This window comes from Protopterus annectens, chromosome 12.part0 (genome assembly GCF_019279795.1).
Source record: "Protopterus annectens isolate FY-2018-M chromosome 12.part0, PAN1.0, whole genome shotgun sequence".
NCBI lineage: Eukaryota > Metazoa > Chordata > Ceratodontiformes > Protopteridae > Protopterus > Protopterus annectens.
The window spans coordinates 824,599,710-824,624,872 of record NC_056746.1 but is presented as its reverse complement, the minus strand read 5'-3'; the positions used below and the strand labels follow the sequence as shown (position 1 = coordinate 824,624,872).

At 40.4% G+C, this 25,163-nt stretch overlaps 1 protein-coding gene across 1 annotated transcript in view; it reads left to right on the top strand.

Moving 5' to 3' along the window:
- The window catches only part of HELZ2 (helicase with zinc finger 2), a 1,911,095-nt gene that overhangs the window by 172,797 nt on the left and 1,713,135 nt on the right, over positions 1-25,163 (top strand). Inside the window, exon 2 of the mRNA XM_044089861.1 lies at positions 18,703-18,886. Within this exon, the coding sequence (XP_043945796.1) occupies positions 18,703-18,886 (184 nt within the window). The remainder of the gene's footprint in view (positions 1-18,702; positions 18,887-25,163) is intronic.

Sequence of the window (25,163 nt, the reverse complement as noted above, 5' to 3'; positions counted from 1 at the left end):
ACAGACATGGCATGCATTGCAAAGCTATGGCTGTACACATTGGTAACCAGGATGTCAGGGCAGATCATGCAGTACCCATCTGTGTGCGACACTGCAGACACTACACCCCTGCACTGCACACCATTGTCGGGTGACGCGATGCCAAGGATTACCGCTCACCCAGCCTTGTACAGCTATCTTGCACAGCCAACCACTACCCAACCATGAAGCAATGCATGCATGCATGTCAGTACTGGCACCTTGTGTCTGCGTGTGGGTTATGATGCTCCCAACCACAGTCACTCCCAGTATAACCCTCGTTGGCATACCAACAGATGTCAAACACTTTCACATGCCCTAGCCCATAGAACCTCCAGGTATCCCTGTGGTGCATGTAGTCCTGTGCATTACTACAGTGTGGCAAACTAAGTAGTTAGGTTGTATATTTGTGGCCCTGGCAAAGAGTGTCAATGCATGTCCATTAGAGAGTGTGGTTTTGGTGACAATGGCATCCGTTCACATGGACAGCCATGTTTTCCACACCTAATGTATGTCTACTATATCTCTGTTGCAGATGTCACTCACCTACACACATATATGTTCTTACAGCACAGCAACATATCATCTTTGTGGCACATGTAGAAACATCATGCACATGTAATAGTAATGAGTAGTCAATCAGGGGTTTGACCCCTGTACTGTTAGGTGTGTGGCAGACGATACTTAGGGTTAAGTCTCCAGTCCCTTCCCTGGTGTACTTTGCCTGTCCCACCCACACACTCTCTGGTGGATGTGAAGGAGTACGCCTGCTCAGCGGCAGCATGTGTATTGTAAGTGATGGACATGGTCAGGTCATGGCCTCTGCACCTATTGCAGTCCTCCTCTAGCTGATTGCATGTGGAACAGCTGTGATGGTGTTCCCATAGCCATCTGCATGATAAACACAGTACACTATCTAGGGAAAACATGTTTTTATTTGGCCATGACAGTCACTGTGAGTGGTACCTGGATCTGGTGTTCTGACACGGCATCACAGATGATATCTGGATGTACCTCAAACATTATACACAGTGGGAAATAACCTAAAGACAGGAGGGTGATGTGCCACACATGACTACATCATGTAAGTGTAGCTATGCTGCATTGAGACTACTGCCTGTTTAACATGTGTGTGGCAATGGCTATTCTGCATGTTTTAATACAGACATGACAGTACTCTGTTCATGAGGGACCCCAATCTGTAGGGCCATCTGTGAACTGGTCAGTGTGTGTAACCATTTGTTTCCTGTGTTACACACTGAACACACATCTGTGCACAGCAGAAGCATAGTGCGAGGATTACAGCCAGTACATGATGTTAGGGATGTGTTACTGCCATTGCATCCCTGACTGGACATGTGTCACATGACATAGTGGTATGACAGACACAGTCTGGGGTTCCCATTGACAAGCCAATAATGGGCAACTGTTCATAGCTGCGGTCACACGTCTACTACACATTGTACAGATAGCATGCAGTATATATGCATGTGTTGTGCTCCCTCTGCAAATGTATACCATCTGCTGTGTTGCATTGATGGTGATATCTATGCATACTGTTGTAGGTAATCCTGTATGCTGGTGCCTATCACTAAGCCATATGTGGGGTTAAACTGCAACACCATAGACTGAATGGGTTGGGAGGTCCCTTCAGAACCTCCTGTCCTACTTCAGCTGACCATGGCACCGTGCACTGCACATCTGGGGCCCAGCCTTGGACATCAGCCTCTGTTGGCTGTGCACCACCTTCTGGTGGTACCACCACTGAGGATGGAGCATACCCCCCCCCCAGAGAGCAGGACCAGACAGGTACATGTCTGCTGTCATGCGGTCCCGGATGTGTTGCACTGGGGGCTCACTAAGGGGTTCTGAAGCCAGATACACAAGCTCAAGGGCAGATTCACATTTACAGGATGATGCTGCCCATCCTAGACAGCCCCCAGCACTGCCTCCTTTGCAGCTGTTTAGGTGCAGTGGCGGCTGCCCATGTCTGGGAACCTCCATCCCACTGTTCCCATGGCCTTGTGAATGCCGAACACCCATCCCTGTCTGGGGTGTATCCCCCCACATGTGTCATATACCAACCCTGTATGCTATCATGTCTTTGATCTTACCCTACCTATCCTCCATGGCCATACCTACACTCCTTCCCCTATATCCAAACCTCACCTATGGAAACATAAGGCCAATCGGCTCTTAGGACAACATCTCCCTATATGTAGCTGTCCATTTCACACACATGCCCACTGGACACATGTAACCCTTGTAATATGCATCATAACATACTCCTGTTATCCTCACCCCTGTCCCTCAGGCGCATGATCCTGGTATGCACATCACTCATAAATGGTCCAGGTGCATGTGATGAGGATGACCCCATTGTACACACAACACTACCGGTCCCTCTATGGTTACCCCATTTACTGTTATCTTGATGATGATGTTGCACACAGCACCATGCAAGAGTACTGTTCACACATAATGATTGAACAGGTACTGTTGTGTTAATGTACATTACATGCACAGAGTGATGTATACAGCCAATGTACAACTATTTGCATGCATGACTGACACATGTCTGTCTGAGGGAGTCTTGAGATCACATAGAACAACACCACTACATAATACAAGTGTCGCTAGTGTTTCCCATTTCACTTGTTTGTAATGCTTTTTTTGCCACATCGTATGTTCCTGATATATCTCTATGTATGTAACTATCTGCTGGAAATAAACACTCACATATACATCTACATGATGGGATACGTTCCTATACTGTTGAATGACTGTGCTGTATGATATGTTTGTGGTACTGTCCGTTGTCTGTATATTTGCCATGGCGTATTGGTAATTCACATTAGCTGTGTGTGCAGGGTCCTGGTTCCAAGCCTTGCAGAGGACTTTTTTTTGGTTTCAGGGCAGAACAAGGCCATTGGATACAAAGGGAGTAAGGCACATTAAAGCAGTTGGGAGTGGGTGTGCGTGGGTTTGCACGGTGTTAAGCACTGTTGACCACTGGTTACAGCTTCTTACACTTGGTTAACCTCTACATTGCTTTACCAGTGCAATACTCACATACTGGTAGCCATATAGGCTTACACACACTCGCTCCCGCAATTGCAAATGCACCCACATTGATGCTTGCATCTGACACTCACATGCCTGGGTGGGAGCGAGGACCACAATATTACCTTGTGATGCCTATTACATCAGACTATATGACTACAGTATAGAGAATGGCTGCCCATTAGGCGATGGCATGGCATTCGACTGTACTGAATTGGTGGCATGTCCAGTTAATTAATCATATTTGTTTGTTCCTCATACAATCTGCTCCCATCTGGCTGATACATGGGAACCGAGACTCTTCAATACAGACAAATAATTGGGTTTTGGGAGCCACATCCGTCGGCCGAGTCATGCTACCTCATGCCTATTATAGGTTTGCCACCTTTTCAATTGGCCAAGGTGGGATTTTTGGGTTAACACCTGTCCCACTTTGTGAGGACAGTCCCTCTTTAGGCAGCTGTATCCTATGAAAATAATCAAGACATAGCAAATGTCCTGAGATTATTGGACAAAGTTATATCCTATGTTTCTTTAATAGTTGCATAAAACAGTTATTTTATATATGAACCCTCTATATGTTATGTGAGGTAGCATAAGCAATTCAAATGTTACTAGAATAAGCTTTTATTTGTGCAAATAAGTAAAATTCTGTACTATGCACAGCTGTAGGTATGTTTTGTCCTGGAAAATCTGACATTTCTACAGAACATGTCCCACTTTGGGCATTTGAAAAGATGGCAACCCTATAATACCTTTATGTAGAGGCATCAGATACCCACAGCCAGTACAAAGGGGAGTACTTCACTGTTTTGCCTAAATAAAAGGTCATTCTTGAAGCATTATAGTTGCTTGCACTGTTTCTTATAATATTTAGGTGTTTCAGATACAAAATAATTGTTTTATGCAACTACTACAGACAATATAGGAAATCTTTGTCCTAAATCACAGGACATTTGCCATAATTACAATTATTTTGCAGGACACAACTGCCCAAAGGGGAGTGTCTCTCACAAAGGTGGACAGGTGGTAACCCCGACCCTATTATTCTATTATCTTTCTTAGATAGTCAGCAGAATATGCGCTTTCTCTCACTAGCAGACCTCTCATATGAATGTGGAAGAATGAACACTGAATCAGGGACACTGCATAACAACCTCAGGGACACATTTAGAAGTTTGGCGCTATTAACCTGGCACATTGATAGACCCTGAGCATATGTATTCATACACATTGTCTGAGGAACATGCTGTTTATGACACTTACATGTTGTCATATTTACGTGTATTCCGCCACCTTTCCTCCTAATATCACTAGTTCTAGGAGGGTTTAGTTGGGACAGAGTTAAATTCTAATTCATAATCATGGATGTCCCTGGTAATCGGGGACAGTTCAATGATATGGTCCCTATATGTTCCCCCAATGGTTTACAGACTATCCAGTGGATTTGCTCTTAAGGTTTGGGAGGTATGGGTGTCTGCTATACCCACATGGGAATATTACTTACATCCACGGGGGGTCCTAATACGGCTGTGCCAGCCAACACCTGCACGCCTAGGCCCATAATCGCATACCTATAGTTCCCCTACCTGCCACTCCTCTACAGCACTCATCTTTACTGTGGGCGCAGGTGGGGTATAAACACACCCCTACACACTGCCCACTCACCCCATGTCGGGACATATGTTGTACATTGTGTCAACCCATGTGTTATCAGGCTTGCACAACCTACTGGTCCGTGTACATCTACAGCCTGGCCGCATCAATCATTACAGGGCCTGGCTCCAATCATTACATTTTTGGTATCCCACAAGGGACATCGCTTTCCATGTTTCAAGTGTAGACCTTGCAGATCTCTCCCACTTGTAGTTTCCTGCCGGTGGTCTGGGAAACAGTGGTGTATTTACCTTTATTGCATGTCTGTATGTCTCACTGGCATAGCTGGGGGGTGGGGTGTAGACGTTTGTTCATTGGACCTCCCACCAACATGTGCCCGAACTGAACATATGTTACCTGTAACTGCTGTATCATATCCTAGGTATATACATGTGTATATTTACTGTAACTTATATATATCTATTTACATTAATATATACAGATATATCTGAATATGTATGCATACATGTATATTCATATCTTGCTGTATATATATATATATATATATATATATATATATATATATATATATATATATATATATATATATATATATATACATATATATAGATGAGCTAACAACATATGGGTCTATGGTTGTCTGCATATGTATAGATTTATATGTGGGTGTGTATCTGTAGTCTTTCTCTGTATGTATACATTCGTACTATGGCGAGGGAGAAACATATTTCTATCTCGCTATGGGTACATATGCACACACATAGCTGTACTTATATACCTCTACATCTGGTTCTTTCGTTCCATGCCATATAGATTACACTTTGCTTTGGTGGGTCTCGCAGTGGGTGTGGCTGCTTGTTGGGTAATGGCTCTGCCCAATGAACACATTCGCTTGCATCCCTAGGGCTGTCCATATTGGCCAACATCAGCCAACACCTGCACAACTAGACCCATAAGTAGCTACCCATAATTCCCTCACCCTCGCCTTCTCGACAGCACCCATCCTTACTGTGGGACCTGGTGGGTTCTGGACACACCACTACACGCTGCCCACTCTCCACTTCATGGGACGCATTTCATACAATTGTCTCAGCCCATGGGTAATCTGGGTTACCCACCCTTGTATTCCGAGTCTGTATACACAGTGGACAAACTGGATGATCTATCGCATTTCTATGGTTTGGCTAATTTTTGGGGTGTCCCACAAGGGACGCTCTAGTATGTGTTCCATGATTAGAATCCACAGGTTTACTGTGTCCCCCCCAAGTGTATCCTGCCTGTGGTCTGGGGAGCAGTGAACACTTTACATTGCTTATGTGTATAGTTACCTTGTCTGGCTGTAGGGGGGGTGGAAGGGCATGCTGCATGTGTCATGTGTCTTGCCTGGGTTCCTCACTTCCATTGCCATAGCCTGTGAACAAATGTCATTCCTGTGTGCTTTTTCCTATCATAGCTGTATATCTCTATATATCTACGCACACACACACACACATATATATATATATATATATATATATATATAAATATATGTCTATACATATAATATATGTATATATATATTAATATATGTATATATATATATATATATATATATATATATATATATATATATATATATATATATATATATATATATATATATATATATATAGATAGATGTATATATATATATATATATATATATATATATATATATATAGATATAAATATATGTCTATATATATATATATATATATATATATATATATACATCTGCGTGTCTGTAAACCAATACATTCCTCGCTCATACGCACTTACACATGCGTAATTGTGTTTATACATGCTTCACCAGCATACTAGTGCCTTATTCATTATGACATCAACACTTCACTCCAGTTATCTTGTAATCAGTATTTAGCACATTATACAGCAGACAGAAGTCGCAATATGTTCATGTATGGATTACCGATGGTAATTGGAATGTGATACAGTGTGATTTGTCCCATCCCTCTTCTGCACAGCCTGTTATTCCATCTACTGTCGATGTTTGTATGTGCACATTCCTATTATTTATGTCAACAAATGGAATGGATGTGTTACAGAGAATGTACTTCAACATATTGTTGTCTGCATGTGTGTATGCATATATACCTATTACGAACTAGCTGACCTCCAAGGGGTGGTCCATTAGAACCGGGCCATCCAACCCTGGCATGCCTGGATCCATAATTTCATACCCATAGTTCCTCCACACCACTCGTGTTGAATTTACACGTGTAACATCCATTATCCACTTGTTATCGCAGCCATGACACACCTTTACACATTACCTCTCCAGAGGGTTTGAGGCCCTACACATATTTTGTCCCACCTCGTGTATTCACAGGCTCTCCTGCCATGTAATATTTGCACATACGTGCCTTTCCTGGGGTTATGGATTATGGCGATTTGTGCTTTACAATTTTTGCTGGTCCCAGCATGGACTACATTCCGTCTGTGTGTAAAGTAGACTTAGCAATTCAATAATGTTACTCCCACTGGTAAAACCTTGTTTGTGGTGTGAGTAGCGGTGCTCTGCTCACTCCTGGGCAGCTTTTTATGACATACGCTGACAGCACTATATAATACCATATTTGCTCTTGATTCCCTTCACATCCCTTGTGTATGCTTTATTGTTGCGACGTTCATTCTTCATATATAGATATATATATATATGTATATATATTAAATCTGTACATACAAAATTGCATTTCCTACACTGGGTGCTGCTTACACCCGTGCAGGCGCACTCGCCTATGCTTACTGTGTGTTACATATGTTTACTGCTGCTTATTTGTGCTTACTTGTGCCTTATTCATTATGACAGTACCACTTTGATTGAAGGGATCTGGTTAATAGTCCCAAGCGATATGCACATTCACTTTTACATGTTTTAATGTCAGCTTTACAGCAGAGCGATATTCATTCCACAAGGAAAATGATATGTGCTATAGTCGAACTTGAACCATGAATGCCTGTTCATTAGGCTGATGCTCTAACCCCTACACTATTGGTATTCTGCTTCATTTATATGTATACCCATGGTTCATAGTTACCAGAATACACACCTCAACACTTCTTTTACACAGCAGGCATCCATTTTCCTGTTGGGAAAACTGCACTACTACTACACATGCGCCATTCCCTACTGCTCTGGTCCCATGCCGCATGTTGGCTCACTCTGAGTATATTCAGACCTCCAAAGTCTATAGTCCTGGCACATACATGTGTTTAATTGTCAGGGTGTTCATGTGGTCATCTGGGTTTAGGCTTGTCTGACTAGGGACCGGGACAGCCCTATACCCATTTGAAAGTCAGATTTAGCACATGGACAAGGTTACTCCCACTGTTAGCTTCCCACCTGTGGTTCGAGACACAGGGATTTTTGCCACCTCTGGCTAGCTTGATATGTCAGCACTAGATAATACAGGTGTTCCGGTGCTATATTCCTTTGCATTCATTATGAATGCTTTCTTGTTCCCATGTTCTTTCTGTGGATATGTATATATGGTTGCCACCCTTTCAAATGGCCAAAGTGGGACATATTTGGTACACACGTCAAGATTCTGCAGGCCGGCACATACCCACAGGACAGAACCTCACTTTTATGCCTAATTGACAGCTTATTTTTGTAGCATTTTAGTTGCTTATTCAGTTTCTTATGGCATTTAGGTGTTTCAGATACAGAATAACTCTTTTATGCAACTATTACATAACTATAGAACATATTTTTGTCATTAAATCTCAGGACATCTGCCATTTGACACTAATTGTACAGGACACAACTGCCCAAAGAGGGACTGTCCCTCGTAAAGTGGGACAGGTGGTTACCCTATATATATATATATATATATATATATATATATATATATATATATATACGTGTACGTATGCATGCATACACATCTATATGATTTAATTACTTTGATCATACTGTTGAATGAATGTGCTGTCTGCTATGTTTGTGATAACATCGACGTTAGGTATAACTGCCATGGCTTAGTGGTAAATCACATTGATTGTGATGTGTAGGATCCTGGCATTGGGCCTGGCTGACGCGGTACATTGTGTTGCTGGGCGGAACAAGGGCTTTTGGACAAAGGGTGAGTACAACACTTTTCAGCTGTGATTTTCCATTTAACTGCCAATTCATGTCACGCAAAATCCTTCTACATTCTTACTGTGATACATCACCCCAGTTCACATTTCATTGGTATTATATGCTGTTATACAGCATAAAATTAGCAAGATATGCTCGTATACGGATTATGCGTCATAAATGGTGTGTGCTGCAGTCAAACCGGCAATGTCTGCTCGATAGTCGGATGCTCTAACCACTACACTATTGGTGTTCTGCTTCATTTATATGTATACTCATGGTTCATAGTTACCCGAACACATGCCTCAACACTTCACTAACACAGCAGGCATCCATTTTCCTGTTGGGGAAACTGCACTACTACACATGCGCCATTCCCTACTGCTCTGAACCTGTGCCGCATGTTGACTCACTCAAAGTATATTCAGACCTCCAAAGCCTATAGTCCTGGCACATACGTGTATTTGATTGTTAGGGTGTTCATGTGGTCATCCGGGTTTAGACTTGTCTGACTGGGGACCGGGACTACCCTGTACCTAGCTGAAAGTCAGACTTAGCATGGGGACATAGTTAGTTCCACTTTTAGCATCCTACCTGTGGTTGGGGATGCAGAGGTGTGCTCACCTGTGACCAATCTGATATAACAGCACTAAATATTACGTGGGGTTTCGCTGCTGTTTCCCTTCACATTCGTTATGACTGCTATATTGTGACCATGTTCATTCTTTATATCTACATATATATATATATATATATATATATATATATATATATATATATATATATATATATATATATATATATAAATATATTGGTCTGTACCTACACATGCATATACACCTACATGCTTATTTACATTTCCCATACCGTTGAATCACCGCCACTTACCGTCGCGCATACACATTTGCATACCCACGTACGTCTAGGGTTGCCACCTTTTCAAATGGCCAAAGTGGGGCTTTTTCGGAACACACATCAGATTTTACAGGCCGACACATACCCATGGTCAGTACAAAGGATAGAACTTTACTTTTTTGCCTAAATGAAAGCTTATTCTTGTAGCAGTTAAGTTGCTTATTCTGTTTCTTGTAACATTTAGGTATTTTACATACAGAAATAAGTATTGTATGGAACTATTACATAAAATATGGGACATAATTATGTCCTACAGTCGCAGGACATTTAACATTTATAATGGTTTTGGTATGGACACAACTGCCCAGAGGGGACTGTCCCTCACAATGTGGGACAGGTGGTAACCCTAACCATTGGGTTAGGCTTAGCAAATGGCAGTGGTGCGCTAACACGCTGCATTTCACTTCAACAATGGAATATGGGCACGGGGTTTTAAATGTCATTTGTTCAAGGGACGGGGACTCAATATTCAGCTACGTGCCTTTGTGTTTACTTTTTATTTTGGTGTTCGCAAAACTGTCTTGTATGCTTTGCATACATTTCAGTATCCACGGACACTGACAGGAGTGATTATTATTAGAGGCATTTTTAGGTTGCGCGTCTGCAGCTGACATGTTCACGCCTCCGTGCAGTGCTTATACACGCCCCCTGCACTTGCGCACGTTTTCCATGCACGTGGACATTGCGGCAGCGCGCCTTCATTAATATGCATGTGGTGCTGCTGCGCCATCTCTATGCCTTACGGTTGGCACAATGCTAACGCTGTCCTTGGGCCGAGCTTCATGAATCCCAGGGTATATGTTGTCAAAATCATTATGCTATGCACTTTCATCAGGCAACAGGGTATAGGCAGCATATGCTCCCTATTTCACACAGATCTACCATTTTAATTATATATATTATAGTACCAAAGTGTCTTTTTGCTCACATTTTAACCTGTCCCTTATAAAACCTTTTACAGTTAACTAGCATATCCCAATAGAAGTAGCTAGTCCGTGGATACTGAAATGTATGCAAAGCATACAAGACAGTTTTGTGAACACCAAAATAAAAAGTAAACACAAAGGCACGTAGCTGAATATTGAGTCCCCGTCCCTTGAACAAATGACATTTAAAACCCCGTGCCCATATTCCTTATTATTATTAGGATATGTTGATTTACAGTGGGCACACTATGCAATCAGTGTGTATGGTTCAAACAGTTAACACAGTTTATTTTCTAATTTTTGTGATACCAGCATGGTGCACTGGTAGATGAATTTGACATCTTTGTCTGAATGTGGAGTAAGAATAACAGATGTTTTGTTTGAAATGGGAAAAGAGTATCATTATATAAGTTACACTTACCATAACAGTAGATATTCAGATGATCACTGCTGCAGTAACCTTAAATACGTGGGTTATATCCTGCCAAGGATATAACAGCCAGCCAGCTTCCAATACTTCAGGGCATATTCCATGCCCCCAAACTGTCAAGCAGCTTGAGATGAGCTGACTAAAAGACAAGTTTGGGTGCAAAGCCCTTCAGACCTTTCTGCCAGCAGAGAGAGGAAGGCTGAGCTATGAAAGGACAGTGCTAGCAATAACAAAAAATAAATGTCTGCACCCTGGCATAAAACACCAAAAAACAAGGGGGGTGGAGGGAGGGAGTTGCTACTGCTGCAGCATTCATTTGAACATCTACTTTTATGGTAAATTCAACTTTCACAACTGTATTATGTTCTTCATATGGATCACTGCTGCAGAAGCCTTAGCTATATGGGTAGATCAACATAGCTAAGTATATTTCAGAGGAGGAAGGAGAAGGGTGCAGGAGCCCCTGGAGAGTGGTCCTAGCAAAGATTGATCTAAACCTAGAGAAAGAATCAAGCTTATAGTGCTTTGTAAAAGCATGTACAGAGGACCAAGTAGCAGCTTCTAGAATACTTCTTCAAGCCAACCCTTTCCAAAAAGCCATAGATGAAGCCAAGTCCTTGGTAGAGTGGGCCTTGACCCTGCCTGGAATAGATATATTATGGAGAGCATAACAAAAGGTAGTAGCCTTAGACAACCATTTGGAAATAGTGTGTTTTGACACGTTGTCCCTTCTTACCTTCATAGGAAATAAATGACTGATCCAAAGATCTGAAAGAATTAGTTCTGTCAAGATAGTATCTGAGTTGTCTGTGGACATCCGAGGTATGGATTATCCTTTCTCCCTCAATTTTAGGTTCAGGAAAGAAAATGGAGAGTTGGATGGCTTGACTTAAGAAATTTGGATATCAATTTATTCATAAATGAATGACTCATAACTTGAATGAAACCCTGAGCCAGTCTCGGTAAAATACTCCTCTCCAAAGAAGTTTGAGGAGGAGTAGATACATGTTTGGTTTTCTGTTTCTTTTTGAGAGGAAAAATGGGCCAGCCTTGTTACTAACGGCAGCCATTGCTTTCACAGGAATGGGCAAAGCATTTTGACATAATAGGGAAAGCTTCCCTGTTCCCTCTCCCAGGACAAACAAGAGTGGCTTTTCCTTACTCACTGAGGGGACTCCAACAGCTACAGAGGATGTGGCTAACCCTCAGTCCATATTGGCTGAAGGTGCTATACCAGAGGGATTTGAGATAAAAGATGAGTGGCCTGATATACAGTGAATGAGCACAGCAAAGTCACCCACCTGCAGCTGAGGCAAATCGCTAGCCTGTTCTGGTGGCAAAGGCTGTTTGCTTAACTTATTCTCTTTGTGGCAGGAACAAAGACTGACCATGGGAATGACAACATGTTCCATGATCAAGCTGAAAATGGTGTCTCTTTCCCACTGAAGAAAAGCCACAAATGCTGGTAAAACTTGCAGTCCACAGAAGTAACTTTTTTGACAGATAAAACACAGTAAGAATCACTTTCAAACACTATGTCCACCCCACAATGGAAAATTAAATGCAATTTGTCCACACAAAATATGTTATCAATTAGTTTACACTACTTTAAAACATACAGAAGAAATGACTGCTCCATTTTAAAGTATGTTACAGTCTCAAGACAGTCCATTAAAACACTGCACTCCTAGCTTTAAAATAACTTTCCTGGATTGTAAAGTAATAAAACATCAGTAAATATAAGAAAATGGAAGGTTTTCTCCCTAAAAGGAACTTATTTGCCCAACAAAGGAAAGCACAAGATGACTGTCGAGCCTCAAAAGCCTCAGAGGAGCATATGTTTCAGCAGCAGTAAAGCTCTGAAGGACTTCATGTCCAAATTTGTTTTTAGTCAGCTAATCTCAAGCTGCTTGGCAATTTTGGTGCATGGAAGGTGCCCTGAAGGTCTGCTAGATGACTGGCTGTTATATCATTAGCAGGATGTAACCCATGCAGCTAAGGCTACTACAGCAGTGATCAATATGAAGAACATCTCATGTTGTGATTAATAGAAAACTCTAAATATATGTTTTTTGTCATATTCTGATATTGTGTGCTATACTAATGCATCAGAACCACTCTCCTTATTATTATATTTGAACTTTTCATCATCATCATCAGATCCCCATTTCCCATTTTTTCTACATGGGGTCAGAGTATTGTGTTAACTGTCACCAACTCTCTCGATTCAGTGCCACATTCCTGCCTTCTTCAACACTTATGCCTGACTGTCACAGATCTTCTTTCACTCAATCCAGCCACCTCTTTGCTGGATGTCCTCACTTCCTCTTACCTTCTTCCTGTTTATCCCAAATCTTCCTCACCACATTGTCTTGTGCTTATTCTCCAGTCATCTGGGATACACCTTTCTCTCCACACTGCTATTAGTACCCTCAGGAGCCATTTCTCTCCTAGCTCACCCAGCATCTGTATCATATCTACTGTGACCTCATCTGAGCTTGCTGCTTTCCCTGACTTCATCTTCCTTAGTGCTGTTCTTACTTCTTCTAGGGTGGGCTCCTCTTCTTCTCTCATTGTATGCTGTTTCTGAGGCAGTACAGCTTCTGTGGGGTTTTCTTCATTCAGAAGCTGCTTGAAATACTCCTTCTATCTGCCTTTGATATCCTGTGGACTGGTGAGCAGATTCTTGCTGGCATCCCTTATGAAGGGTGCCTGACTATCTTCTTTATCTTTCTTTCTTTGCTTTGCAACCTTGTGCTCCTTACTGAGTCACTTTCCAGAAGTTGGTAGAGTGCCTCTGATGCCCTATTCTTTGCTATTGCAACTTCTTTCTTAGCTTCTTTGTTAGCCAATCAGTAGTTCTTCTTAGCCTGGTCAGTCTTGCCTCCCACTTCTTCCTGCACTCCTTCTTTCTTTTGATGACTTCCTGGACTTCTGCATTCCACCGCCAGCTTTCCTTATGTACCTTATATCCATACCTGGCTCAGCCATATATCTTTTCTGTAGTCCTAACACATGCTGTTTGAAGTTCTTCCAAATGGCCAAATGACTGTCATTAGGCCTGCCATATTGACATCATTTTGTTTTCCATAGACGTTTTTAATTCTTCTTCCAACTGCATTTTGCAGCCCCTTGACATGACTTGTGCTTGACCTAACAAGGGAGCTTTTTTCTACATTTATATATATATAGGATCATAGGAGATTACTAGGCTATCCAATTGAAATGCTAGTCAATACCCAAGATTGTATTTAGTAGTGAATGTCCATGTCCAGGAGGTTTGTGAGCTCTGTCATCGGTAAGAATTTATGGTGGCCAAGCCTCTCGTCCAGGTTCCTCTTGAACAGTGTCATAGAGGTGCTCTGTTAATTGGTAGCTTGTTCCAAAGACACAGCAGTCGCTGAGAGATAAATCCACCCCTCCAGCATGTTCTATTTATGTCACGGGCCATATTTTGGCCCCTGGAATGGGTAGCTCTAGTCCCATTTGATTAATGGACATGCAGCAATCTCATTAGATTTGGGTCATGGATTGCTCTGTAGGCCAGGCTTAAGTCTCACCTAAGAAGTCTATATGATGTGGAGTATAGTGACAGGGACTTTAGTCAGTCTGTGTAAGGCCCATGCTGGAGTCCCTTGATCTTTGTTAGAAACCTCTGAGATCTCTCTAATTGCTGCAGGTGATTAGTACAGTACATGTGAAATGCAACATTATACTCAATTATGGGCCAGATAAATGCTGGTATGGGGGGGGGGTTATAACTTCTTTTGCTCTCAAGATGATGGTTTTAATAATCAAGTGTGCTCTACAGAAAGCTTTCCTTACTACAGTAGACATATAGTGGTTGAAGTTAAAGTTGCAGTCAGCTTGTGATCTCATGTCCCTTACCACTTCATGGGTACTTATGGTATTGTTGTTGATTTGATAGTGTGAGGAAACATTTGTTCTGAAGGGAATGATGATGCATTTCTTTGCATTCAGTTTGAGACCGTGACCAATACACCAGTTGTTGGTCTCCGTGAGACCCTCCTGGACTATACTGACATTGTCTGCAACCTCAGTCAGCCACAACCCCTTAATTTTGACCTGAACTTCTGAGAAGTATACCAAACAGTATGGAGTCCAGCATTGACCCCTTTGGCACCCCACTGGTAACAGGTCTGCTGGTTGATGTGAAGTCACCCACTTTGATAGTGTGTGTCTGATTTGTGGGCCAGTTGGCAACCCATCTTACAAAGAAAGGGGTTTACATTCAGTTTGCTAAGTTTATTGGTAATGCCTGAATGTGGGATTGTGTTGAAAGCCTTGCCAGGTCAAGGTATGCTGTATGCACAGATTTGACCTCATCAGTGGCCTTGGTCACATTTTTAAATAAATCCACCTGAATTACCAGGCAGGATCTGCCCTTCACAAAGCCGAATTGGGTAGGATCCAGGGTTTCGAGGTCAACTATGTCTTTATTTATGAGGTCCATAACCATACGTTCCATGGCATTACAAATAAGGCTGGTCAGGCTTATCAGTCTGTAATTCCCCAGGTTTGTTGCTAGGCCACCTTTGTGGAGGGGAATAACTGTTGCTGTTCTCCATTCCACAGGAACAAAGCCTGTGGTTAGGCTATGATTGAAAATGGTACTTAGTGGTGATGCTAGTTCATGTTTTAGCCTGTTTAGAAGACAGACTGGGATGTTGTCTGGTCACAGAGGCTGTGTTTTTGCCTTGGACAAGGATTTGAGGATCTGCTCTTCAGATATGTAGGGTAGTGGGGGTTTGAATACACTGACAATGCAGGAAGTTCATGACTTCAGACACAGCCTTTGGAAGACGTGTGACTTTTTCACTGACTAACCCCGATTTGTAGTAACTGAAGGCCACTACAAAGCTATGTTCAAATCAGACTTGGTACAGGGTTTTGTTAAGTAACCATGGCTGTAGTCCAATTCCTAGACCTTCCCATTACTCTTCTGAGGTGTTAAACATGTCACTTAAGTCTATGAATGTTACTCATTCATTTCTGACTGACCGTTGTTGGCTATAAGAGATGATAAGCTTGCAATATTTCAAACTGCCCTAAAATTATTTGCAGTTTCATAAATACAAACAAATCTTCAGTGGCAATAAAAAATGAGAGTACTTACCATTTAGTTTACCTAGTGTCACAGTACAACTAATTCACCCTGCTCGTCATGTATAGATTTATCCAAAAACTCACTCTTTGTAGAAAAGGCTGTTAATATCAGCACTTTCATGAATTCATCAAGGTTCAGTTTTCAAGACATAAAACCACAGGTGGTGAATAATAATGAGGGCTATAAAATGTGTTTGCCCAGTCTATGTCACAAAGACTTTGTAAAACAATTCTGCAGTAAACAACTGAGAATGTGAAAGTACCTCCATGAGCTATGGGAAGGAAATTGAAATGAAGAAATTGAAAGGTACTTAAGAGTTTCTTGGCCTTCAACTTCATCTAGGTGATTTTTCTGTGGAGGGAAAAGTGACTGGGAAAAGGATAGGAATATTAGAGGGTGGTGGTTTCTACTACCAGCCAGTACTGTGGGAAGAGAGAAGCGAGCATCTCAGGAGACGCCTTTCTACAAGTGAAGTATCTTTATGACTGCTGTTAATCTAGTGGTATAGCTATGGAGAATTAAGCATAACTTATGGTACTAGGCAGACAGCATATTAATTATGTATATTATATAATTTGCATGATAGAGATTATACTAATTTTCAGATAGTGGGATATCTGGGAAACATTGCAACTTAGAATTTATATGCATTGTAACATATAACTTGTGAATGTAAATGAGGGCTAATGGGAGGAAGATTCAATTCAGCTTGAAATGCAGTGTTTGATAGCTGATAGCAGGAAGGAATTAATTTGTGTGACTCTGTACTTTCGAGTGATGCCCAGACGTTGATTATCATCTCAGTAACTCAGTTGTCTTCTATTAACCATTATCTTGGTTTAAGTTGAACATTCGCTCGACTTCCTTATTTACAATATCCTCAATCCGTTCATCTTTTATTGTCAAGGTGTTGTCATGGCTGTAATAAAATTAATGTAGCACTTTCCTGGACTGTCCAGCATTTCTTTCCCATTTCAACTTTAGCCAGGATATGGCTGTCTGGATGCTGCTTTTTTGGACTTAAAGGTTTCACTGTTGTATGACTTTTAAGAACTCTCTATATATCTGGTGATAGTGACAGATTACTATAGTTATTTTTGCCATGGTAGTCATGTTTTCCATACTTACTCAAGTTGGACATTTCCATAGGAAATGTGACTTTTATCGATTGTTATTCATATGTATTTTAGTTTTACTTGTTTGGATCCTATTATAATATTTTTTTGTGATTTTTCTAATATTAGCTTTAATTTGAATTTTTTGTTTGTTAAATTAATTCCCTTTTTCACTTGTTTGCTATGTAAATTTACTAAGACTAGAAGTATCATAATAAACCTGAACTTGTTATATTTCAGTGGTTTATTCATTTCTTCTCTTCTATCAGATTCAGCATGTTGGATGCATAAGTTACCTTTTTTTCAGCTGTTAATGCTGTTTCCTGTCTAGATGCATTTGTCTCCCATAACATACCTTGTCTGTACTGCCTCTTACCTAAAAGTCATTTGGCTTATACTGATACGTGTTCATGTTTCTGACCAGCAACTCAGTGTGACATACTGAATGAGTACACATCTGTGTCTGTATTTTGGCTCAGAGTCATAAGCAGGGAGAAGTGAAGGGGCTGCTGTCTAGGATACAAGCTGTGAAGGTGCCTGTGGTGTCGGAGCACATTACTGGAGTTGCTTTATAAAGCTGTGAGACTATTGTGGCTTCATAAGAGAATGGCAGTAGTGCATTTGTGTTCATGGCTAAACTGCTGAAGCACTCCAAGTAAAGTGATTTAACTGTAACTACTGTTTCAGAGCAGATGTCATTTTTTGGGAGTGGGGAACCTCAACTTTGACAAGGCCTTTTTTTTGTTAGTCAACTTTGAGTTAAAGGGGTAGCAGTTTAGAGAACTGCACAAAGTGCCAGATACCCTAGCTATGGTTCTGCATGCAGTCATTTATTGCTGAACAGCATGAGCCTGGTCATGGAACTTACGTGAAGGTCTGTACTGATCACTGAGCTTTGGCATTGGTTGGAGTGGGACAAGGATGATCACTCAGTTGGAATGGAGCTAGGATTCTGGGATTATAAGGGTACGAGATAATCTTTACTTGTAATTTAAATATGGCTTTTTTTTATTAAATCAGTATTGCCTAGATGTAGTTAAATACTGCATAATTTGTTTATTTCAGTTTGATATGTTCTATCTTAAGTTTACTTTACTATATTGTTTTAAGGTTCTTGTAGGCTTTTTCTCCATTTGGCTCTGTTTAGTTCTAGGAAGTAAGATTTGAAAAAGTGATAGGTGTTCTTTTAAGGTAAAGGGAAACCTGTTTGTCAAAAGTAATTATTTTTTACCCTAAAATATTTTTGGCTTGTAATATGATGCCTTTAAGTCTTAATTGTATTATGCCCACTGTCTGAAACTACTAATACTGATTGTTACTCTGCCTGTGAATTAGTGCAAGTTTAACAGTAATTTTTAATGTTTGCCTTTAAGAGGTGACCGGTGTGATTTTGGTGATGACTGTACAAGTGCCCACTCAGAAGAAGAGCTACATGAGTGGCTGCAGAGGAAGCAAACTGGCAAGGCCAACAGAAAGGTGGCTGAGAAGACGGGGCTACTGTCGTACCAAGAGAGGCTGCTTAGGGAATACAAGAGCTGCAGCAATGAAGTACTCATTGTAAGTTTCAGTATGTGCATACACGTATCTGTGCCTTTTTATTGTGTGTGTGTGTGTGTGTGTGTGTGTGTGCACACACATTCATGCATATGTGTTTCACGTACTTATAGTCTCCCAATTCTAAATGGTTCCCACCTTAACTGCCTCGAGGAGGAAGGGAGTGTCAGCTGCCTTTTACTTCTGCAACATGTAATTTTTCTCACTCATCAGGTGGCATCTTGAGTCTTCCTCATAATTTTCAGCATAGTCACATAGATATGGGAACTAGTCATGAAGTGGCCATAAGGAAGTTTTCTCTGTGCTGCTGCCCTTCTGGAACATCAGTATTGATGGCTTTGTTATGTATCTCTTTATTTAATGGAAGGCTGCACAAAAAAAAAAAACCTGAAAAAATGTTTATTTCATTACATTTTAGTGAGTTATACGATTTTAACTCATTCTAGCAATACATGTCCTTTTTAATTTTAATGTGTTATACCTTAGTTTGCCCACATGGGGTCCAGCATCTTGACATGATCCCACAATCCACTGAGCATCCTTAGAAGTATGCATCATTCAGTAAGTAGGCTTAGTTACAAGGCTCATGTACCTCCATAGACTTAACATGAGAATATATATACCTCCTGCTTTTTTCACTCAAGTAGAAGTGCCTTTTCTCTATTATACAGGTGCTAAAGCCTGATAGTCTGGCCCCTTATAATATTCTTATATACATGTGGTGGGTATAAACTTTGTGTAATATATGATTCTTATGTACTGGTGATAATAGAGATAATAGGTTGGACTTTGATCTTGTTATGATGTGTGAAGAATTTCTGCAGAGCAGTTATAAGGAAACAGAAATGGAAATGCGGATGTCAGGTATAAGAGATTTGAGAGCAAGTAAAGCCAAGTCCTATTTCTCAGATGGTGGGATTACTCATGAGCTACGTTGAGATTAGGCCCATGAAAGTAAAGGGTACACCTGTATCTCTAAGCTATTCTAGTAATATACATTCTATATGCGAGGTTATTAATGAAATTGGCATATATTAACTTCAGATGACAGAGTTAATAGTGTGATAGGGACACAATCTAATTTTAGATTTAAGAATAGGAAGTCATTAAAGAGACTACTCTGTAATAATAATAATAATAATAATACTAATAATAGGGGCTCGGAAGCTTTAGATCAAATTGGAACTTCTCCCTGTGGTAGGTGCAATTTCTAATATCTTATTGATAGCAGTGATGTATTTATACATCCTGGGACTAATAGAAGGTATTATTTTAGAGTTAAAGCTAACTGCACTTCTATATATCTAGTATATTTAACACAGTGTGAGTTATGCAGTATGTTTTCTGTTGGGAAGACTGATCGTTCTCTCTTAGAGTATATGATAGAGCATGTAAGGGACAATAGGCAATATAATGAAACTAATTCATTGGCTAAGCATTATGAAAGAAGGTCAAAAGTTATACTTTTAAGTTTAAAGTTATTGAATTATTAAAGGAAGATGGGAGATTAGCAGACTGTGTCAATAAGACTCAGAGTAGGGAACTTTTTGGATTTTACATTTACAAGCTGAAAAAATTTATGGTCTTAAAGATACGGTCTCTTTAATACCAACATTGAAGCAAAGACTATTATTTAAATGAGTTTTATTAGTATTTCTGATGTTTGGGTTACATGCTTGATATTGATGTATTTTATTGGGTGATTTGAAATGAATTTTATGCATTTAACTAAAGATGGTCACATTGTTTTATTGGTCTGATGAACCAGATTTTCTGCGAAAGCACTTACCGTACTTTTATTTGATTAAAGTTCTCTTGCCATTTACAGCATTTTTATTTTCTGTTATTTTATTGTTCGATTTTAACTGCTGTTGACTGCTCTTGGGTGTTTTTTATTTTATTTTATTCTGTGCAGTTAATTTTTACCCCAGTCTTCCCTGTGCAATTCATTATACCAGGAAACCATCTATTGACATATCTTTCATGTAAGAGACTTTTCAGGTAGATATATAATACAATAAATAAATCAAATAAAAACAAAATGCAAGTTATAAAGCATCAACTTCACATAACCATTCATTCTTTTTACCTTAGTATTTCAGTCATACCCTTACTGTTTTGTTGATTGCTGTAAAAATGAGACCATTAAAGCAGAATTCATCCTATCATGTAGCCTATGCCCTGACCATTCTTCATATATTTCAGACAATGTTACATTACATGCAAATGTTAGTACTATTAACAACTGAATGCAGCAATGTAAAGCTATTCAAAGTCCAATTGGACTTATCATTGTTGCAAGACTGCAATTTTAACTGTAAGGTCAGACAGAATGAAAACCGTGTGCTAAAAATTAGCCATATACAAAAAAACAACAATAATTAAATGTGCAAAGTACAAAGGTGCACACTTCACAACATTTGTGGATGTAGTACTTTTCCGCATATACCTCTGCAGCAGTAGAATTAATACATATTCTTTTATCAAGGCCAGGGATAAAGGGGTTGTTTACAAAAGAGGGTGTAGGCTATGACCTGCCAATTGTCTACATTCTGCTGTCATAGTCATTCATGTAGCAGATCAAATAACTCTTAAATTAGAAAGTCCTAGTTGTAAACTAATAAAAAAGATATATCAAAGTAAAAGAAAAAATGATAACAAAAAAGGGAAAGTGATGGATCCAAGAATGGAAAATCATAAAGGTAACATGAGTAGAAAGCCAGAGTTATGGATGATGTGCCCAGAATCAGTGTTAGTGGCATGGCTCAGGGAGATTTGGGATGGTGTAGAATGTGGGGTCTGCAGAATAACAAAGGAACTTCAGGGAAGCCAGGTAGATAGAGATGGTTGTGGAATAGCTACTCAAATGAAAGAGGACAGAGTGGGACTGGAGAAGAGGAGGGATGGAGGGAGGCAGCTGAAGGTCAGTAGATGAAGTAGAGAGAGGAATGATGAAGGAGAGAAGGGAGATGACAAGAGAGAATGAATATGGTTGCTGGAGGAGTATGGGAATGTATTGTGGCACATAATATGGTGAACAGAAAATCTAGGAGCTGCAGCCATGAAAGAAAGGACAATGTAGGAAGCTGAGGTAAAAGGCAGGTCATCATCATCATTATCATCATCCCTGTTTTGTTCTCCATTTTCTATATGACTGTGGTGCTGTGTTAACTGTTGCCATCTTTCCCTACTCAATGCCACTAGTATGCCTTCTTCTACACTCAAGCCTGTCAAAAGGCCAGGTGAAGACATTAATATCAGGTGATGGTGTTGCAGTAGACCCAAAAGTGGCATGCAGGAACCAACATTACAATGAGAGCAGAAGGGAAGTGGGTAGAGAAGGATACATAGCCATTTGGGAGAGGCAAAGGGTTAACAGGACAGAACAGTGGAAAGATATTTTTAAATGAGTGTGAGAGGAATGCAGAAAGGCTCAGCTACTGTATACAGAGTGAGGCAACCAATGCAGCTGATGAAGAAGAAAGGGGGTAATGGAATTGATGGAAAGATTGCAGATTGGAAGGTTAGTGGTATAGGACTGAAACTGAAGGAAATGAGTCAACTTGCAGAACAGAGGATTTTGTTAAATTGAGGCTTTGTCACCAATGGAATTAAGAGACCAAATTGCAGAGTAACAATTTTGGGCTCAGACTAGGAAGACATAGGAGGATAAAGTGCCAAAGGTAATCACCAAGTCATAAGGGTAGAAACAGGTAGCTGTGGTACATGTAGTCATCAATAACCTGCCAAAATAGACAGTTGGTGTGAGACCAAGCATGGCCAGGAAGATGTCAAACAGATGGTAAGAGATGGGGCTGGTGAGAGCAGTCTCAGAATTCTTGCCTGTGCCAGCAGCCAGCACACTGAAAAAGGAGATGATTAGGAGCTTAATGACTAGGTGTAGCTGCAGAAAAGGGAGAAGATGGGAAGAGTGAGAAAAGACCTTGCAATGAACAGGTTCCATCTTATTCCTGTAAGAACAGCAGTAGTTAGAGAGCTGCGCCAGTTTGACCACTGCATCTTTGAACTAAGATAAAATAGAGAATGGATGTCACAGAAGCAAAAGAGCATTAATTACCCAGGCAGTAGACAAAAGGAAGAATGGAAACAGAACGTAGCAGAGGAACAAAGAAGGGTGACCCAGAGCATAAGAGAAGTAGATAAAGTGCTTTTTACATATATCAATATTAGTGGTAAGAGAGGTTAGCACCTGGAAGATTTTGGGTGTGAGTCAATATTTATCATTTGACAACTACTGCAGCAGCCTTAGCCACATGTGGTTATATCCTGCTAAGAATATAATAGCTGACCAACTTTTAAATCTTTCAAGGCACCTTCCACATGCCCAAGCCATTAGTCAGCTCAAACTGAGCTGACTAAAAAAATCAGGACTGGGTGCCAAGCTCTTCAGAGCTTTTCTGCAGTCAAAAAGTACTCCTCACATTGGCTTTTGAGGATAGATGGTCAGCTGTTTCTTTCAGAGAGAACATTTTCCACTTAACATTTGTATGAAAGAAATTGTACTTTTTCTGAAGAATAATATTTTTAAAAATTAGGAAAAAGTGTTTAGAATAACTGTCACATGACTTACTTTTAAACAGGAGTCACTTTTTTACTTTTGCACTAAAAAGTTGGTAAAACTAATTTTGAACTACTTTTTCTCAGGTAAAAGTAACTATTTTACTTTTCGGTGCTGGGGTAAGGGTTTAAAGTACTTTTTTTATTATGTTTTAATGTGTAAATGTTACTTTTTTACAACTTACCTGTTTTACTGACTACTGTTGCCAGGCAGCCTGTGAAACAGGCAGCAGTTTCGACTTAACCATGGAACAACTTACCAGCTCCTCATTTCTTTCTTCTTCTAACCACACAAAGAAAAAAACTAGTAAACAGCCTGTGCCACTATATCGAGCTACTGAAGTGCCTCAGCCACAAGTAGGTGTCTGCTGTGGCCAAACCAAGTTCCTACAACCATTCACTTTTTTCCCTGGTTCCTGCTGATGCAGTGTCTAGAGCCACCATGGTACAGGGGTTAGATATGTCCTTTGGTGCTGGTGGAGTACCCTTGGAGGGAAAGGGAGAGCAGCTGTTGTTGGTCTTTGAAGAAGTGGCAAAGAATGTCATTCAGCCTAACCAGAAAACTATGGCCATCCTTAGGGAGTTTTTTCCTAGTGAAAATGGATCTGTTTCTGTGAAAATTTCTCCCAAAAAGAATCAGAAACCTGTACTGTATCAGATACTGTGGACAGGAGTGATTTATCAGGGTTAGCTCAGGGTTTAGTTCAGACTCTTGATCTGTCCTTTATGGCTGTTTCTGGTAAATCAAAAAGAGATTCTTCATTTTCTGAAAGATCTTGAACCCTCAAAATGATGGTGAAGAGACAGATTATGTTTTATCTCCCCAGGTTTTAAATTCAGGTTCTGAAGAGTGTTCAGCTTTGGTTAGTCACTTTGAAGGATTTTCTTTCTCTTAAACTATTTCCAAAATGAGTCTGTTGTTTCAGTGGGAAAATCATGATGTTTCTCAGTCTCTAAGAAAGTATTATGATTTATTACAACTGGAATTTCCAGAGCCTTCCCCAATTGCTCCTGTTTTATCAGCTTTGGAGTATGATTTTGCAAAAGACTGCAAATTGCCTGTTAGCCAGCCTGCTACCCTTTAAGAAATCAGATAAATTGTGTAAAGTTTCTCAGTCTTTTAACATTTTATACACTCATCTCAGTTCTGACCCAGTAACTATTGATGTTCTTCATGTTTCACTGTTGCAGTCATTACATTTGGGAAATCTGTTGGCAGGTTGCCCTCAGTCGGCCTGATTAACAAAGTCTTGGATCCTGCGTCAGTTGCTGTCCCTTCTTCCATGACTTCAGGTCATCAGGGGTATAAAACATGCAGCCAACGCCATTACATCAATCTTTCTTGCCGTGCGGTGCCCGAAGCAGAAGCAGTTCGCATGTGCCGGTTGGCCAACGCCTGAAATTTTCATTTTCGAGTTTCAGAACCAAAGTCTTCAACTTAAAGCTAAGTACCCCGTTGGGGAAACTTTTTCTTGCTCCTTACCGATGTCAGTAAAAGTTAATAATTGCATTACTTGTGGAAAGCAAATACCTCATAAAGATTTTCATTTGTATGGCATTCCTTGCCTAGGCCCTGACCGCGACGTACCTTGCTGTTGGTTTTGTGCTTTATTTAATCAACGCAGTATCCCGTCGTCGGTACATTTTTGCCTCTAAATATTTTGGTTCTCGGTTTAATTATCCAGAAATGACGTCGGTTAGC